This window comes from Haematobia irritans, chromosome 5, assembly GCF_050003625.1.
Source record: "Haematobia irritans isolate KBUSLIRL chromosome 5, ASM5000362v1, whole genome shotgun sequence".
Lineage (NCBI taxonomy): Eukaryota > Metazoa > Arthropoda > Insecta > Diptera > Muscidae > Haematobia > Haematobia irritans.
In genome coordinates, this window is record NC_134401.1 from 151934317 (window position 1) to 151955587 (window position 21271).

The 21271-nt window shown below is 28.7% G+C and overlaps 2 protein-coding genes across 2 annotated transcripts; both read right to left on the reverse strand.

Moving 5' to 3' along the window:
* Window positions 1–1269: 1269 nt before the first annotated feature.
* LOC142241112 (uncharacterized) lies at window positions 1270–1714 on the reverse strand. Its single transcript, XM_075312848.1, has one exon. It carries the CDS (start codon window positions 1675–1677, stop codon window positions 1342–1344), a length of 336 nt encoding a protein of 111 aa, XP_075168963.1. The 5' UTR covers window positions 1678–1714; the 3' UTR covers window positions 1270–1341.
* Window positions 1715–19585: 17871 nt separating this feature from the next.
* LOC142238567 (uncharacterized) lies at window positions 19586–20064 on the reverse strand. Its single transcript, XM_075310255.1, has one exon. The coding sequence runs from the start codon at window positions 19976–19978 to the stop codon at window positions 19640–19642; it is 339 nt and encodes a 112-aa protein (XP_075166370.1). The 5' UTR covers window positions 19979–20064; the 3' UTR covers window positions 19586–19639.
* Between the last annotated feature and the right edge of the window lie 1207 nt (window positions 20065–21271).

Consider the following 21271-nt stretch of genomic DNA (forward strand, 5'->3'; position numbering starts at 1 on the left):
AAAATTTGGACAAAATTTTCTATAGAAATAAAATTTTTAAAAAATTTTCTATAGAAATAAAATTTTGACAAAATTTTCTATAGAAATAAAATTTTCACAAAATTTTCTAGAGAAATAAAATTTTGAAAAAATTGTCTACAGAAATAAAATTTTGACAAAATTTTCTATAGAAATAAAATTTTGACAAAATTTTCTATAGAAATAAAATTTTGACAAAATTTTCTATAGCAATAAAATTTTGACAAAATTTTCTATAGAAATAAAATTTTGACAAAATTTGCTATAGAAATAAAATTTTGACAAAATTTTCTATAGAAATAAAATTTTGACAAAATTTTCTATAGAAATAAACTTTGGACAAAATTTTCTATAGAAATAAAATTGGACAAAATTTTCTATAGAAATAAAATTTTGACAAAATTTTCTATAGAAATAAAATTTTGACAAAATTTTCTATAGAAATAAAATTTTGACAAAATTTTCTATAGAAATAAAATTTAAAATAATAATAAAATGGTAGATTGGTAGAATTCTTGATGTTTTTGTAGATTTTGTAAAACATTTCTCTTCAACAAAAGGGAATTCCATAAATTTTCCCTAAAATCAGATTTCGACAAAATTTTGACAAAATGTTCTATAGAAATAAAATTTTGACAAAATTTTCTATAGAAATAAAACTTTTTACAAAATTTTCTATAGAAATAAAATTTTGCCAAAATTTTCTATAGAAATAAAATTTTGACAAAATTTTCTATAGAAATAAAATTTGGACAAAATTTTCTATAGAAATAAAATTTTGACAAAATTTTCTATAGAAATAAAATTTTGACAAAATTTTCTATAGAAATAAAATTTTGACAAAATTTTCTATAGAAATAAAATTTTGACAAAATTTTGTTTTAAATAATATTTTGAGAAAATTTTCAATAAAATAAATTTAAATAATAATAAAATAAAATTTCCCATAGAAACAAAATTTTGACAAAATGTCCGATAGACATTACATTTTGGCAATATTTCCTATATAAATAAGATTTTGACAAAATTTTCTATAGAAATAAAATTTTGAAAAAATTTCCCATAGACATAAAATTTTGACAAAATTTCCTATAGACATAAAATGTTGACATTAAATTTTGTTGACATTTCCTATAGAAAGAAACAAAGTTTTGTCAAAATTTTCCATAGAAATAAGATTTTGACAAAATTAGAAACAAAATTTTGACAAACTTTCCTATAGAAATAAAATTTAAAATAATAATAAAATAATTATTCCACTTCTTCAAATTATTTATTTTTTTGTATTGCGTTTATATGAAAAGAACATCCAAATCATTAAATCTAGCCATAATAAGGAAATCCACCATATCCTCCATATCCACCATATCCACCATATCCACCATATCCACGATATCCACCATATCCACCATATCCACCATATCGTGGATATCCACCAAAACCTCCGCCGTAAGGAAATCCACCATATCCGCCATAGCCATAATGATGTCTTACATTACGAGCTTCCTCCATTGCATGGTTATCTCCCAAGTCAGCTACATCCAGTAGACTATTCGCTTCAAATGATCCTCCGTGTTTTTTCTCACTTTTCTCGATAGGTTGACCTAAGACAGCTACAACAATAATAGCGATCATACCCAAGATAAATAAGGACTTCATTTTGTCTTAGTTTAAGTGTAGCTCCGAAATTGTTGCCTTTCGTAGGAATTCAAATGTAAACTGAATGAAATTAATGAAAAAATCAATAATTTTATACCTTTTTTTTCACCTCACATACATTCTAAGTCAATAATTGGATAATTTATTGGCCAATGATAATATTTTTATTTGCTACATATAGATTAAGTCATATTGTCAAAACAATTTTTTTTTTTTTTTTGAGTCAAGGCTATTTTGCGGTATTCGGTATTCATCCGAATGACGAGATTTCGTATTGAAATTAATACTTGTAAATGTGGTCATTAACAAATCACGATTACTAAGGAATACAATGTATTCCTGATGTATTGACGTATTTACGATAACAAAAAACGGTCCAGTCAAGTGTGTTAGAAAATATAGCAAAATGTCTTAGGATTTCCAAATAATATTTCCGTCGCGATATTCAGAAAAAAGTGAACTAAAAATGTGAGCAAAAGTTGCATACAAATGAAGTGCACAATTTTACTAGATTTGAAACAATTAATATTTTAGGAACATTGGTGAAGTATACTTAAATTGTGTTCATAGAATTCTGAAATGAGTAAAGTTTTCTTAAATTATGACTGTCTTGAACTTCATATAGCGCTAAATACATTTCAACAATTTTTATACCCTGCGTCACATAGGGCATTATAAGTTAGTGCATATGTTTGCAACACCCAGAAGGAGACGAGATAGACACATGGTGTCTTTGGCAAAAATGCTCAAGGTGTGCTCCTGAGTCGATATAGCCATGTCCGTCTGCCCGTGAACGCATTTTTGTAATCAAATACATTTCAACAATTTTTATACCCTGCGTCACATAGGGCATTATAAGTTAGTGCATATGTTTGCAACACCCAGAAGGAGACGAGATAGACACATGGTGTCTTTGGCAAAAATGCTCAAGGTGTGCTCCTGAGTCGATATAGCCATGTCCGTCTGCCCGTGAACGCATTTTTGTAATCAAAGTCTAGGTCGCAGTTTTAGTCCAATCGACTTCAAATTTAACACAAGTATGTGTTTTGGTTCAAAATTGAGCCCTATTGATTTTGGAAGAAATCGGTTCAGATTTAGATAAAGCTCCCATATATATATTTCGCCCGATATGGACTTATATGGCCCCAGAAGCCAGAGTTTTACCCTAATTTGCTTAAAATTTTGCACAAGAAGAACAATTAGTACTATAGTCAAGTGTGCCAAATTGTATTGAAATCGGTTCTGATTTAGATATAGCTCCCATATATATCGTTCGCCCGATATGGACTAATATGGTCCCAGAAGCCAGACTTTTACGCCAATTTAGTTGAAATTTTGCACTAGCAGTACAATTAGTAGTGTAGTGAAGTGTGCCAAATTTTATTGAAATCGGGTCAGATTTAGATATAGCTCCCATATATATATTTCGCCCGATAAGGACTAATCCCAGAAGCCAGAGTCCCAGAAGCCAGAGTTTTACACCAATTTGGTTGAAATTTTGCACTAGGAGTACAATTAGTAGTGTAGTGAAGTGTGCCAAATTTTATTGAAATCGGGTCAGATTTAGATATATCTCCCATATATAGCTTTTGCCCGATTTACACGCATATGACCACAGAGGCAAATTTGTAACTCCGATTTAGTTGAAATTTTGCACAGAGAGTAGAATTAGCATTGTAGCTATGCGTGCCAAATTTGGTTGAAATCTGTTCAGATTTAGATATATCTCCCATATATAGCTTTCGCCCGATTTACATGCATATGACCACAGAGGCCAATTTTTAACTCCGATTTAGTTGAAATTTTGCACAGAGAGTAGAATTAGCATTGTAGCTATGCGTGCCAAATTTGGTTGAAATCGGTTCAGATTTAGATATAACTCCCATATATATCTTTCGCCCGATAAGGACTAATCCCAGAAGCCAGAGTCCCAGAAGCCAGAGTTTTACCCCAATTTGGTTGAAATTTTGCACTAGGAGTACAATTAGTAGTGTAGTGAAGTGTGCCAAATTTTATTGAAATCGGGTCAGATTTAGATATATTTCCCATATATAGCTTTCGCCCGATTTACACGCATATGACCACAGAGGCCAATTTTTAACTCCGATTTAGTTGAAATTTTGTACAGAGAGTAGAATTAGCATTGTAGCTATGCGTGCCAAATTTGGTTGAAATCGGTTCAGATTTAGATATAGCTCCCATATATATCTTTCGCCCGATAAGGACTAATCCCAGAAGCCAGAGTCCCAGAAGCCAGAGTTTTACCCCAATTTGGTTGAAATTTTCACTAGGAGTACAATTAGTAGTGTAGTGAAGTGTGGCAAATTTTATTGAAATCGGGTCAGATTTAGATATATTTCCCATATATAGCTTTCGCCCGATTTACACGCATATGACCACAGAGTCCAATTTTTAACTCCGATTTAGTTGAAATTTTGCACAGGGAGTAGAATGAGCATTGTTGCCATGCGTGCCAAATTTGGTTGAAATCGGTTCAGATTTAGATATATCTCCCATATATAGCTTTCGCACGATTTACACCCATACGACCACAGAGGCCAATTTTTAACTCCGATTTAGTTGAAATTTTGCACAGGGAGTAGAATTAGCATTGTAACTATGCGTGCCAAGTTTGGTTGACATCGGTTCAGATTTAGATATATCTCCCATATATAGCTTTCGGCCGATTTACACTCATATGACCACAGAGGCCAATTTGTAACTCCGATTTAGTTGAAATTTTGCACAGGGAGTAGAATTAGCATTGTAACTATGCGTGCCAAATTTGGTTGAAATCGGTTCAGATTTAGATATATCTCCCATATATAGCTTTCGCCCGATTTACACCCATACGAACACAGAGGCCAATTTGTAACTCCGATTTAGTTGAAATTTTGCACAGGGAGTAGAATTAGCATTGTAACTATGCGTGCCAAATTTGGTTGAAATCGGTTCAGATTTAGATATAGCTCCCATATATATGTTTTTCTGATTTCGACAGAAATGGTCAAAATACCAACATTTTCCTTGTAAAATCGCCACTGCTTAGTCGAAAAGTTGTAAAAATGACTCTAATTTTCCTAAACTTCTAATACATATATATCGAGCCATAAATCATAAATAAATCAGATTTAAATATTTCCCATATTTATAACCTGCGCCACACTGTGGCGCATTATTTTACTAACATTGTGTTCCACCCTAGTGCATTAGCCGACTTAAATTTTGAGTCTATAGATTTTGTAGAAGTCTATCAATTCTGTCCAGATCGAGTGATATTTAAATGTATGTATTTGGGACAAACCAACACATTTGACGGATTTGATATGGTATCGAAAATTTAGATCTACAAAGAGGTGCAGGGTATAATATAGTCGGCCCAGCCCGACTTTAGACTTTTCTTACTTGTTTAATTTACATCCAAAACATTGAATTCGGATCACACCTAAAGAAGTGATGCAAATTCAATGCAACGGCTGTTGAAATGAAGGAATTCCGTCCTATGACAAGCCCATGTTTAATTCATCGCTTCTGCGTCAATTTTGCACCACTTCCGGATCCAAAAAGAACATTTTCATTACTGTTTTGGAGACGCTTTTTTTGCTGGGTTATTTTAAAATTTGTTATTTCCGGCTTTTTTTTAACAATAAAATTAAAAACAAATTTAATATATTTTTTATATTTTATATTACTTTGATGGATTAGATATCATACACACTGTAAACTGAATTGATGTAATCGATAGACCAAAAAAATGTGTACAATACTATGTAGTCGATTTCGTGGCTGACTGTAGCCTTTCGGACATTCCTATTTAATGTGAACTTGATATAGAACCCCAAATTATGTTTGTTATCACTTGTACCTTCTACCAAACGAATCAATTTAAACTCTTTTGAAATATTTATTTGGACATTTCATGTACAAAGCATGAAATGAAGCAGAACGCACGGACATTGCGTTCTGCTTCATTTGCATGGCTATCACCAACATCGGCAACATCCAGTAATCCAACAATTGGTGCAGATCCTTCGCTATGATATGCGGGGTCCACCCCAGGATGCGACATCACAACCATGGCAACGGCAGCAATTACTCCCAAAAGCAAAACGGATTTCATTATGATTTTTGATTGTTTATTTGATTAAATGATCAAATTGTGTTGACACCTTGAATTCTAACTGGGAACTGGGTTAAATTTATCTAACATTGGTAGATTTTATATATCTTTTTGTTTTGGTGTCATTCAAAATATGTGGCTAACGTTGTCAAATGGAATGATTTTATTCTATTACTGTGAAAAAAAGAAAGGGGAATTTTTTACCAAAAGATATGCGTTTCAAATGTATTTCGTTATAAAGAAGAAACCAAAATTAATGAATTAATCCATGACGCAATTAACGATAATGACGATAATAAAAAAAGAAATTAAAGAACAACGGCAAAAAATATACACAGTTTTTAAATTCGAAGACAAAAAAAATTAAATCATTTTAACAACATACAAAATTTTGAAAGAGATAAAAATATGTAATGCTAATAAAACTGAACTGGTCTGTTAAATTTACAATTGGCATTCGAAACGAAATGCATACACACAAAGAAAAAATCCTATCCTGCGAAACGAAATTTTACACAATCGAAATTCCCCTTTGTTTTGTTTTTAATTTGATTCGAAATTGTTACTGAACTACGGTTGTCACTCGTGCCAACAATAATCTAACAAAATTTTAGGACAAAATTTACAAAATAAAAAATCTTATTTTGAAAATGTTGTCAAAATGTTATTTCTATAGAAAATTGTCTCCAAATTTTATTTCTATAGAAAATTTTGTCAACATTTTATTTCCGTAGAAAATTTTGTCAAAATTTTAGTTCTATAGAAAATTTTGTTAAAATTTTATTTTCGTAGAAAATTTTGTTAAAATTTTATTTCTATAGAAAATTTGGTCAAAATTTTATTTAAGCTGATTTAAGGTTTTAAGCTGAAATCAAAAAAAAACAACAACAATGATTAAAGAAAAAAACCAACAATAACAAAACAAAACGAATGAAATTTTATTTCTATAAAATAGTTCCTAAAAATTTTATTTCTACAAAAAAAATTATCAAAATTTTATTTCTATAGAACATTTTGTCAAAATTGTATTTCTATATAGACAATTTTGTCAATATTTTATTTCTATACAAATTTTATTTCTATACACAATTTTGTCAAAATTTTATTTCGGTAAAAATTTTTGTCCAAAATTATATTTCTATAAAAAATTTTGTCAAAATTTTATTTCTATAGAAAATGTTGTCAAAATTTTATTTCTATAGAAAATTTTGTCAAAATTTAATTTCCGTAGAAAATTTTGTCAAAATTTTATTTCTATAGAAAATTTTGTCAAAATTTTATTTCAATAGAAAATTTTGTCAAAATTTGAAATAAAAAAACAACAAAAATTTTATTTCTATAGGAAATTTTGTCAAAATTTTATTTCCGTAGAAAATTTTGTCCAAAATTTTGTTTCTATAGAAAATTTGGTCAAAATTTTATTTAAGCTGATTAAAGGTTTTAAGCTGAAATCAAAAAAAAACAACAACAATGATTAAAGAAAAAAACCAACAATAACAAAACAAAACGAATGAAAATTTATTTCTATAAAATAGTTCCTAAAAATTTTATTTCTATAAAAAAAATTTATCAAAATTTTATTTCTATAGAACATTTTGTCAAAATTGTATTTCTATATAGACAATTTTGTCAATATTTTATTTCTATAAAAATTTTGCCAAAATTTTATTTCTTAGACAATTTTGTCAAAATTTTATTTCCGTAGAAAATTTTGTCAAAATTTTATTTCTATAGAAAATTTTGTCAAAATTTTATTTCTATAGAAAATTTTGTCAAAATTTTATTTCCGTAGATTTCTCCAAAATTTTATTTCCGTAGATTTTGTCTAAATTTTATTTCTATAGAAAATGTTGTCAACATTTTATTTCCGTTAAAAATTTTGTCAAAATTTTATTTCTATAGAAAATTTTGTCAAAATTTTATTTCCGTAGAAAATTTTGTACAAAATTTTATTTCTATAGAAAATTTTGTAAAAATTTTATTTCTATAGAAAATTTTGCCAAAATTTTATTTCTATACAAAATTTTGTCAAAATTTTATCTCCGTAGAAAATTTTGCTTCATTTTATTTCTATAGATAATTTTGTCAAAATTTTAAAATATTTTCTCAAAATTTTATTTCTATAAACATTTTTGTCAAAATTTTATTTCTATAGAAAATTTTGTCAAAATTGTATTTCTATAGAAAATTTTGTCAAAATTTTACTTCCGTAGAAAATTTTGTCAAAATTTAATTTCCGTAGAAAATTTTGTCAAAATTTTATTTCTATAGAAAATTTTGTCAAAATTTTATTTCCGTAGAAAAATTTGTCAAAATTTTATTTCCGTAGAAAATTTTGTCAAAATTTTATTTCTATAGAAAATTTTGTCAAAATTTTATTTCCGTAGAAAATTTTGTCAAAATTTTATTTCTATAGAAAATTTTGTCAAAATTTTATTTCTATAGGAAATTTTGTCAAAATTTTATTTCTATAGAAAATTTGGTCAAAATTTTATTTCTATAGAAAATTTGGTCAAAATTTTATTTCCGTAAAAAATTTTGTCCAAAGTTTTATTTCTATAGAAAATTCATTCAAAGTTTTATTTCTATAAAAAATTTTGTCAATATTTTATTTGTATAGAAAATTTTGTCAAAATTTGATTTCTATAGAAAATTTTGTCAACATGTTATTGCTATAGAAAATTTTGTCAAAATTTTATTTAAGCTGATTTAAGGTTTTAAGCTGAAATAAAAAAAAAACAACAACAATGATTAAAGAAAAGAACCAACAATAACAAAAAAAAACGAATGAAATTTTATTGCTATAAAATAGTTTCTAAACATTTTATTTCTATAAAAAATTTTATCAAAATGGTGTTTCTATAGATCATTTTGTCAAAATTGTATTTCTATATAGACAATTTTGTCAACATTTTATTTCTATAGACATTTTTGTCAAAATTTTATTTCGGTAGAAATTTTTGTCCAAAATTTTATTTCTATAGAAAATTTTGTCTAAATTTTATTTCTATAGAAAATTTGGTCAAAATTTTATTTCCGTAAAAAATTTTGTCCAAAGTTTTATTTCTATAGAAAATTTTGTCAAAATTTTAGTTCTATAGAAAATTTTGTCAAAATTTTATTTCTATAGAAAATTTTGTTAAAATTTTATTTTCGTAGAAAATTTTGTTAAAATTTTATTTCTATAGAAAATTTGGTCAAAATTTTATTTAAGCTGATTTAAGGTTTTAAGCTGAAATCAAAAAAAACAACAACAATGATTAAAGAAAAAAACCAACAATAACAAAACAAAACGAATGAAATTTTATTTCTATAAAATAGTTCCTAAAAATTTTATTTCTACAAAAAAAAAATTATCAAAATTTTATTTCTATAGAACATTTTGTCAAAATTGTATTTCTATATAGACAATTTTGTCAATATTTTATTTCTATAGACAATTTTGCCAAAATTTTATTTCGGTAAAAATTTTTGTCCAAAATTTTATTTCTATAGAAAATTTTGTTAAAATTTTATTTCTATAGAAAATGTTGTCAAAATTTTATTTCCGTAGAAAATTTTGTCAAAATTTTATTTCCGTAGAAAATTTTGTCAAAATTTTATTTCTATAGAAAATTTTGTCAAAATTTTATTTCCGTAGAAAAATTTGTCAAAATTTTATTTCCGTAGAAAATTTTGTCAAAATTTTATTTCTATAGAAAATTTTGTCAAAATTTTATTTCCGTAGAAAAATTTGTCAAAATTTTATTTCTATAGAAAATTTTGTCAAAATTTTATTTCTATAGGAAATTTTGTCAAAATTTTATTTCTATAGGAAATTTTGTCAAAATTTTATTTCCGTAGAAAATTTTGTCCAAAATTTTATTTCTATAGAAAATTTTGTCAAAATTTTATTTCCGTAGAAAATTTTGTCCAAAATTTTATTTCTATAGAAAATTTGGTCAAAATTTTATTTCCGTAAAAAATTTTGTCCAAATTTTATTTCCGTAGAAAATTTTGTCAAAATTTTATTTCTATAGAAAATTTTGTCAAAATTTTATTTCCGTAGAAAAATTTGTCAAAATTTTATTTCTTAGAAAATTTTGTCAAAATTTTATTTCTATAGAAAATTTTGTCAAAATTTTATTTCCGTAGAAAATTTTGTCAAAATTTTATTTCTATAGAAAATTTTGTCAAAATTTTATTTCCGTACAAAAATTTGTCAAAATTTTATTTCCGTAGAAAATTTTGTCAAAATTTTATTTCTATAGAAAATTTTGTCAAAATTTTATTTCCGTAGAAAAATTTGTCAAAATTTTATTTCTATAGAAAATTTTGTCAAAATTTTATTTCTATAGGAAATTTTGTCAAAATTTTATTTCCGTAGAAAATTTTGTCCAAAATTTTATTTCTATAGAAAATTTGGTCAAAATTTTATTTCTATAGACAATTTGGTCAAAATTTTATTTCCGTAAAAAATTTTGTCCAAAGTTTTATTTCTATAGAAAATTTTGTCAAAATTTTATTTCTATAGAAAATTTTGTCAAAATGTTATGTCCGTAGAAAATTTGGTCCAAAATTTTATTTCTATAGAAAATTTATTCAAAGTTTTATTTCTATAAAAAATTTTGTCAATATTTTATTTGTATAGAAAATTTTGTCAAAATTTTATTTGAGCTGATTTAAGGTTTTTAGCTGAAATAAAAAAAAAACAACAACAATGATTAAAGAAAAGAACCAACAATAACAAAAAAAAACGAATGAAATTTTATTGCTATAAAATAGTTTCTAAACATTTTACTTCTATAAAAAATTTTATCAAAATGGTGTTTCTATAGATCATTTTGTCAAAATTGTATTTCTATATAGACAATTTTGTCAACATTTTATTTCTATAGACATTTTTGTCAAAATTTTATTTCGGTAGAAATTTTTGTCCAAAATTTTATTTCTATAGAAAATTTTGTCTAAATTTTATTTCTATAGAAAATCCCAGCAAAAAATTTGGAAGTTCTTCCAAAGGCACAACTTTAAAAGCACTTCCAGAAGATGCACTTCCAACGATGTTCTTTATTTTGACTATCCAGGAAGTTCTTTTAATTCAATTTTCATAACTTGGTTTTTTTCATATTTTTAATGGGTAATTTTAACTTTTTTATTTCAAATAGGTTAAAAACAGAGTATCAATTCATAAAATGGTACAAATCGTTCAAATTTTGTCGAAAAAATGCTAAATCCAATCTGAAAAAATTGTGAATTTTTAAAAATATTTGAGGTCAAGCATTTCAGACAAGCGTTAAAGTCCATTAAAAATTTATAAAAAATTATAAAAATTATTTATTTGACAAAATATCACAGAATTTTTTAATTTACATCCAAAACATTGAATTCGGATCACACCTAAAAAAGTGATGCAAATTCAGTGCAACGGCTGTTGAAATGGAGGACTTCCGTCCTATGACAAGCCCATGTTAAATTCATCGCTTCTGCGTCAATTTTGCACCACTTCCGGATTCAAAAAGAACATTTTCATTACTTGTTTGGTGACGCTTTTTTTGCTGGGATTTTGTCAAAATTTTATTTCCGTAGAAAATATTGTCCAAAATTTTATTTCTATAGACAATTTTGTAAAAATTTTATTTCTATAGAAAATTTTGTCAACATTTTATTTCAGTAGAAAATTTTGCTTCATTTTATTTCTATAGATACTTTTGTCTAAATGTTATTTCCGTAGAAAATTTTGTCAAAATTGTATTTCTATAGAAAATGTTGTCAAAATTTTATTTCTATAGAAAATTTTGTCAACATGTTAATTCTGTAAAAAAATTTCTCAAAATTTTATTTCTATAGATAATTTTTGTCAAAATTGTATTTCTATAGACAATTCTGTAAAAATTTTATTTCTGTAAAAAATTTTGTCAAAATTTTATTTCTGTAGAAAATTTTGTCAAAATTTTATTTCTATAGAAAATTTTGTCAAAATTTTATTTCTATAGAAAATTTTGTCAAAATTTCATTTCCGTAGAAAATTTTGTCAAAATTTTATTTCTATAGAAAATTTTGTCAAAATTTTATTTCCGTAGAAAATTTTGTCAAAATTTTATTTCTATAGAAAATTTTGTCAAAATTTAATTTCCGTAGAAAATTTTGTCAAAATTTTATTTCTATAGAAAATTTTGTCAGAATTTTATTTCTGTAGAAAATGTTGTCAAAATGTTATTTCTATAGAAAATTTATGAAGCACCTCATAGTTGGAGAAGAATATTTTGCAAAATCTTCCAAAACATCAAGAATTTTACCAATCTACCAAACATTAAAAATTTTCCATTTTTGGTAGACTCGAGTTCATAATTGTATACAGCCCCCATATAAAGCAACCCCCATATTTCAATTCTGGCTCTTTAATAACCGCACAAAAGTTCATATCGGTTCGTAATTATTTCATTCCTATATACACCGGTCAAGAACTGAATATATATGTATTTAATCGACCTTTCTTTTGTCTAATATATATACGGCATTGACTAACTTACAATTTAAATCATAAATGGGATTTTGTAAAATTGCATAAAAATGGCTTTAGATTTAAATATTTCCCATATTTTTTTACTAGGCTAAATGCTTACGTCATATATTACAAAAGTTCTCTTTAGAGCCACTTAATTAAAGTAAGCAACTAAGATCCTCCGATCAATATATTGATGGAAAAAAATTTCGCGAAAAATTTTCCAATTGAAATTTTAATTAAGTTTTAAAAAATATTTAATTAAAAATTTAATTGATTCAACAAATTTTTTAACTGAAACAAAAATCAATCATAAAAATTAATAGTATCAATTAATTGTTTAATTGGATCAATTAATTTTTTAATTGACCTTCAATTAATTGTTTAATTGATACTATCATTTCTGTGATTGAAGACATTTCAATTAAAAAATTAATTGGATTAATTAATTTCGTGATTGAATCAGATTTTTTTTTTTGTGTACAGAATGGCTTGATTTTAAATTAGATGTATATTTGGATATTATAAACATTTCAATCAATCATAGAATGAACTAAATATTTAATGACGAAAAAACACCTGTTGTTGGGAAAACCCAACAACATATTTAACTTCCAATAAAAATTAAGTAATTATTTTTTTTTTTTACAAATTAAAACAACTCAAAACCGCAATAAATAAAATTGTATAAGAATTACTGGTTTTTTATTACGAAAATTTCCAAGATTTAAAATAAACCGCAAAATATGTTGATTACTCTTTAGTCTGACATCAATTATTTATTATTTTAACATTTCATGATCTCACACAACAATCTTAAATTATAAAGTGAATCCTATATGTTTACTATTATATGCAAAACATAATATTTGAAATAGAAATTTTTGAAATATTGGGAAAATTGTAACCTGTATCATTTCTAAATTTTTGTCATTTTGCTCAAATGTGTATGCCTATGTTGGAAAGAATTTTTTTAACAGGTTGGAAGTTTACATTAACTTGTTGGGTTATATGGGGATTACTCTCGAAAAATACGCATTTGATGACGATCAATGACAATTATTCTAATTTTAATAATTCAGATTTCATATATCAAATAGAAATTAACGTTTTTTCAGCCCAGCCATTAGAATAACCACAGGAACTGGATTTTTATTTTTCAAACCAGATTTCAAATTTAAAAAAAAAGAAATCCCCTGAAGAATAAAACATCTCAAATTAAGTCGGTCATTGTGCTTTCCAAACAAAAACTCATGTTATCATGTTTTTAACTTCCAATGCATTTGTTTTGAACAAATCAGCAAGAAAGTAGTGCAGCGACGACAATAAGATTGCCTACACAGAAAAAATTGTCACCGATATTTGTCCAATAAAAAATTGATAGAATTTGAAAACGTTTTCCGTTAAAAAATTAATTAATATCAAATTAATCAAATAAAAAAAATAAATTCATTTTCGAATATAAATAATTATTTTATTTTTTTAATTAATTAAATGAATTTTTTTGCGACAAATATTCTCCGTCCATAATAATGTTTCGGCAATATCCAATAATATAATATATAGAGAAGCAATATAGTAGTGCAGCGACGACAATAAGATACCCTACACAGAAAAAAATTTCACCGATATTTGTCCAATAAAAAATTGATAGAATTTGAAAACGTTTTCCATTAAAACATTAATTGATATCAAATTAATCAAATAAAAAAAAATAAAGTCACTTTCGAATATAAATAATTAAATAATTATTTTATTATTTTAATTAATTAAATGAATTAAATGAATTTTTTGCAACAAATGTTCTCCGTCCATAATAATGTTTCGGCAAAAACTAATAATATAATATATAGAGCAGCAATTTTTTGAGGGTGTATATTTATGGTTTATCGGTTGATAATATGTATTAGATTTATAGAAAAAATTGAGTCATTTTTATAAATTTTCAACTTAGCAGTGGCGATTTTACAACGAAAATCTATGTAAAGGGTGATACGGTCAAAATTTGGTCAATATAAACTTGACGTATTTCTTTCAATTTTGCATTTAAAAAACCTTAACACCCCCCATTTTGAAGGTGTGTGTGTATAATGTTGCTCCTATTTTGATTTTGGAATTCACTCTTCAGTTGTCAAAATGCCGTCCACGCAAGGAGAGCAGCGCATCGCGAAAATCCGAACTACTCGCACGCAAAGCTGGCAAAATCGCTAAAAGTTGCCAAAGTGTTTGGGGAACGTTTGTCGACAGCCAGGAAGTCTGGATCGGGGGGAAATCGAAAACCGAAAGCCGCTGAGACGACAAAGAGAGTTGCCGGTAGTTTCAAGGGAACCCCTAATCTCTCTCTCCGAGATGCCGCAAATAAGCTGGGTGTATCGTCTACAACCGTGCATCGAGCCAAAAAACGAGCCGGACTATCGACTTACAAGAAGGTAGTGACTCCAAATCGCGATGATAAACAAAATACGACGGCCAAAGCGCGATCCCGGAGGCTGTACACGACGATGCTGACGAAGTTTGACTGCGTGGTAATGGACGACGAAACCTACGTCAAAGCCGACTACAAGCAGCTTCCGGGACAGGAGTTTTATACGGCAAAAGGAAGGGGAAAGGTAGCAGATATTTTCAAGCACATAAAACTATCAAAGTTCGCAAAGAAATATCTGGTTTGGCAAGCCATCTGTACCTGTGGCTTGAAAAGCAGCATTTTCATAGCTTCCGGACAGTCAACCAAGAAATTTACGTGAAAGAGTGTTTGAATAAACGTCTGCTGCCTTTCCTGAAGAAACATGGTTGTTCCGTACTGTTTTGGCCGGATTTGGCATCTTGTTATTACGGTAAAAAGGCCATGGAGTGGTACGCCGCCAACAACGTGCAGGTGGTTCCCAAGGACAAGAACCCTCCCAACACGCCAGAGCTCCGCCCAATTGAGAAATACTGGGCTATTGTCAAGCGGAACCTAAAGAAGACCAAAAAAACTGCTAAGGACGAGCAGCAGTTCAAGGCAAACTGGCTTTCTGCGGCGAAGAAGGTGGACAAGATGGCTGTACAAAATCTGATGGCAGGTGTCAAGCGTGAGGCCCGGCCATTCGGATTTGGAAAAGCGAAAGCCTAACTGAATATTTTTCCTGAATTTTATACTAATTGAACTTGAAAAAGAAATTTAATTTGATTTTTTAAATAAACGATTTCACCGATTTACACGCGTTTTCCCGTGACCAAATTTTGACCGTATCACCCTTTATTTTGGCCATTTTTAACCAAATCGGAAAATGATTTATATGGGAGCTTTGCCTAAATCTGAGCCGATTTTGACCAAATTTGGCATACATAGCTAAAATTTTGATAGTATTGTCTGTGTAAAATTTCAAGTAAATCGGAGTGAAATTTAGAGCTACGGTGGTCATATATGGTTCATCCATTTCCTGTAGGGTGCATACACTCAAAAAAAAGTTTACATAGATCCAAAGATTTTGACTTTCCTTTAAGGATTTTGGTATTGATTCCAAGCCAAAGATGCTGGTTCTTTAAAATAAGGAAATTTTTTTGCGACCTATCTGGCTTTAAATCTAGGATCTATAAAATTAAAATTAGGATACAGATCTCATTTATCGAAGTTTCATTCTATGTTTCCGGTATATTAATAAAGCTATTCACGTACAAACAAATGCCAGTTTAAAAATCCAAATTATGACGGATACTTCGCAGTAAAAAACATTTTCTTAATTCCAAAAAAAAAAAACTTTAAACCAAAGATGCTAAATTCTCAAAATAAGTCTTAGCCTATATTTGAAGAGTTTTTATCTTAAATCTAAAGACTCAATATTTCAGTTAATTTAAGGACGATTACTTTAAATCAAAAATGTGTTTCGTTACTTTAAGGAAAATTTGCCTTAGTTTAAGGACATGCAACTTTAACGAAGGGACGCAAATTTTCTAAATGTGGGTCCTAAATTTAATGCAAAAAATAATTTGAAGCAAATATTATAAACTTTCTTTTAATTAAAATTTCATTATTTTAAAGAAATTTGCCTTTAATATTGTGTAAATTGGGCATCCTAAAATTAAGGTTGCGTAATCTTTAATATAACGTAAATATTTTTTTCAGTGTACGGGAGCTATATCTATAGTGAAAATGTTAATTCTACTCCATGTGCAAAAAATGTATGTCAATCGGAGTGAAACTCTGGCTTCTGAAGCCTTATAAGTGCATATCGGGCGAAAGATATATATGGGAGATATAACTAAATCTGAACCGATTTCTTCCAAAATATGGTTCTATTCTGACCCAAAACACATAATTATGCAAAATTTGAAGCCGATTTGACTTAAATTGCGACCAAGACTTTGATTACAAAAATGTTTTCACAGACAGACGGATATGGCTTGATCGCCTCAGAGGCCGTCAGTGAGCATTATTGTCAAAGACACTATGTGTCTATCTCGTCTCCTTTTGGGTGTTGCAAACATATGTACTAACCTATAATACCCTGTTCCACAGTGTGGCGCAGGGTATAAAAATACAAATGAAAGTTCTGATTTGAAATAAAATTTAAATTATTCAGCAATCATTTGATAACGATTTCATCGAAAATCACCACACGAACTTTATACACCAGGGGAGTAACACACTTTACTTACTATAACCGACTTTCGTTGCATAGTTTGTGGCGGTAGAAAACATTTTGGTATGCGAAGAGAAAAGTGATTACAAATGTACCATTGCACTATGGGCGGAAATTGAAAATTTGCCGCAAAAATTATTTGCAATAAATCTAGTATCTCCAAACGTGTTTTCTTGGTAAAAGGACAAACACAGTTGAATTTGAAAATAAATTGGATCAAAGTTAGATATAATCCCCATATTATATTTTGACAAATGAGATCATACTGCGCTTATTTACTACCCGATTGTCTTCAAATTTAACACATCATAATGCGTGTACACTAATAAAAACAAGTTCTCGTATTTACGGCCGTAATTTCGGTCACTCTGAATCGTATTTACCTTCCACCATGGATTGCGTAGAAACTTCTACTAAAGACTGTCATCCACATTTCTTGTGTCTATCCACATCCACATTACTTGTGTTGTGGTAACTCTTGCCGATGGCAAGGTATCTTAAAACTTCTTAACACCGTCTTCTAAATTGTATGTTAGTCCATACGAGATATAATTAAACAAAAAAAGCCGATTAAATACGTATATAATTCAGTTTGACAAAATTTTCTATAGAAATAAAATTTTGACAAAATTTTCTATAGAAATAAAATTTTGACAACATTTTCTATAGAAATAAAATTTTTTTAGATTCATTTTGGCGATATGGACCAATTTTTGTGTGATTGGCCATCGGCTATATATAACTATAGACCGATATGGACCAATTTTTGCATGGTTGTTAGAGACCATATACTAACACCACGTACCAAATTTTTATCAAATAAAATTTTGATAAAATTTTCTATAGAAATAAAATTTTGACAAAATTTCCTATAGAGATACAATTTTGACAAAATTTCCTATAGAAATAAAATTTTGACGAAATTTTCTATAGAAATAAAATTTTGACGAAATTTTCTATAGAAATAAAATTTTGACAAAATTTTCTATAGAAATAAAATTTTGATAAAATTTTCTATAGAAATAAAATTTTGACGAAATTTTCTATAGAAATAAAAGTTTGTCCAAATTTTCTATAGAATTAAAATTTTGACAAAATTTTCTATAGAAATAAAATTTTGATAAAATTTTTTATAGAAATAAAATTTTGATAAAAATTTCTATAGAAATAAAATTTTGACAACATTTTCTATAGAAATAAAGTTTTGGTAGATTCATTTTGGCGATATGGACCAATTTTTGTGTGATTGGCCATCGGCTATATGTAACTATAGACCGATATGCACCAATTTTTGCATGGTTGTTAGAGACCATATACTAACACCACGTAGCAAATTTCAATCGGATCGGATGAATTTTGCTCCTCCAAGAGGCTCGGCAAGCCAAATCTGGGGGGTCGGTTTATATGGGGCCTATATATAATTATGAACCGATATAGACCAATTTTTGTATGGTTGTTAGAGATCATATACTAACACCACGTAGGAAATTTCAATCGGATCGGATGAATTTTGCTACTCCAAGAGGCTCCGCAAGCCAAATCTGGGGGATCGGTTTATATGGGGCCTATATATAATTATGGACCGATATAGACCAATTTTTGTATGGTTTCTAGAGATCATATACTAACACCACGTAGCAAATTTCAACCAGATCGGATGAATTTTGCTCCTCCAAGAGGCTCCGGAGGTCAAATCTGGGGATCGGTTTATATAAAGCCTATATATAATTATGGACCGATATAGACCAATTTTTGTATGGTTGTTAGAGACCATATACTAACACCACGTACCAAATTTCAACCGGATCGGATGAAATTTGCTCTTCCAAGAGGCTCCGGAGTTCAAATCTGGGGATCGGTTTATATGGGGTCTATATATAATTATGGACCGATATGGACCAATTTTTGCATGGTTGTTAGAGACCATATACTAACACCACGTAGCAAATTTCAATCGGATCGGATGAATTTTGCTACTCCAAGAGGCTACGCAAACCAAATCTGTGGGATCGGTTTATATGGGGGCTATACGTAAAAGTAGTTCGATGGGCCATTTGCAATACCATCCGATCTACATCAATAACAACTACTTATGTTTCAGTTTCAAGTCGATAGCTTGTTTCTTTCGGAAGTTAGCATGATTTCAACAGACGGACGGACATGCTTAGATCGACTCAGAATCGGACATGCTTAGATGACCCAGAATATATATACTTTATAGGGTCTTAGAGCAATATTTCAATGTGTTACAAAAGGAATGACAAAGTTAATATACCCTCCATCCTATGGTGGAGGGTATAAAAATTACGTTTCACAATCGTGAACGGACGTTATCAAAATTAAACGGAAACATTCACAAAAAATCAAAACGGAATTTTCACGATTTCGTCCACGGGCGTTCACAATTTCATGAACGGCATTCGTTTTTCTTTGGCCATGAAAAGTCTTAAAATAATCGTTAGACGTTGTTATGGCAATTCCCCCGTTGGTGCAATGTGCTAAGGCGACAGTTAATGCGTATCGTACAGGGAATACAGGTTCGAGTCAGGGTAGTGGAAATCTTTGTTTTAATTTTGTATCATAATTGCTTCTTTTCCCCCATTGCTACTTTTTCCCCCCATTACACTTTCATCTTGTTTGACCGTATGGCAAAATACTCCGCAACAAAAACAGACACAGAAATTTGAAGTAAGAAAGTTTATTCATACAAACATTCGAATTCTAAAAGTATTTAAGTTAGCCATAAATTCCAAAACCGGGATAACCCCATCCTCCACCATATCCCCCACCCCATCCAAATCTTCTACCATAACCAAATCCTCCGCCATAACCATAACCTGGATAGCCCCAGCCACCTCCGTAACGGGGATAGCCCCAGCCACCTCCATAGCCCCAGCCACCTCCATAGCCACCCCATCTAGCTTTACGTTCGCCATTATTTGAATGTCCATCTCCATGATCGGCAACATCCGCCAAAGCTATCGATTTTTCACCCTTTACATCCTTGGCAGCCGGCAATGGAGCCACAGTATAGACGAGTCCAATTAATAACAGCACCACCAGTAAAAGACGCATCTCTGGCCTCCTATTATTGATTTTTGTAACTTTCAAAATTCAAATGTTTTTATCAAGAAATCTTGAGTTCAACTGATCTAGAATCAATTGAGAGTGCTGTTTTTATATAGCAAAGCACTTTCATCTTCGTGATATAATAAATTCGATTAGCAATTAATTTTTATAAAAACAATTAACAAAAATTGCTCTCACTTTCTTGCCAATGCAATTTTTATCAGAAGATCTGCAGGGGATCACAGTTTTTGCTTACCAAGTATGTAGATACAGCCATAGGCTTGCTACGCTCTTATGAGTGTCATTGACACTTTTGTTTTTAACACATTTATTAGAAAAAAAGTACCACCTCTCATAATAACAATGGAGCTATAATTAGTTAAACAAATACAAAATGCATCGATTTTGAGAGATATAAATGTTTTGATATGTAACTCTGTACACTGAAAAAAAGGTTGACCTAATATGAAAGATTATGCTACCTAATTTTTAGGACATGCAAGCTAAACAATATTAAGTATGTATTTCTTTAAAATAAAGTTATTGGAGTTAAAAGGAATTAGTTTTCCTTACATCTAGGATAAGAATATTTGATATTTTAGTCCTTCCGTTAAAGTTGTATGACTCTAAAATAAAGCGAATTTCCATTAAAGTAAAGAAAAACATTTTTTTGATTTAAATAATTCATCTCTTTAAATTAACTGAAATACTGAATTAATTCTCTTACGAAAATTATTGATTTTTTTACGTTTTTAATTAAAATATTTTCCCAGTTTTAATGAACTAAGAAAATATTTCCAATAAAAAATATAATTGAAAGTTTTGGTCATTGATTGAATTAATTTTTACTTAAATCCAAAGAAAAAACAAGTAAGGAAAGTCTAAAGTCGGGCGTCGTCGACTATATTATACCCTGCACCACTTTGTAGATCTAAATTTTCGATACCATATCACATCCGTGTTGGGGGCTATATATAAAGGTTTGTCCCAAATACATACATTTAAATATCACTCGATCTGGACGGAATTTGATAGACTTCTACAAAATCTATAGACTCAAAATTTAAGTCGGCTAATGCACTAGGGTGGATCCCAATGTTAGTAAAAAAATATGGGAAACATTTAAATATGAAGCAATTTTAAGGAAACTTCGCAAAAGTTTATTTATGATTTATCGCTCGATATATATGTTTTAGAAGTTTAGGGAAATTAGAGTAATTTTTACAACTTTTCGACTAAGCAGTGGCGATTTTACAAGGAAAATGTTGGTATTGTGACCATTTTTGTCGAAATCAGAAA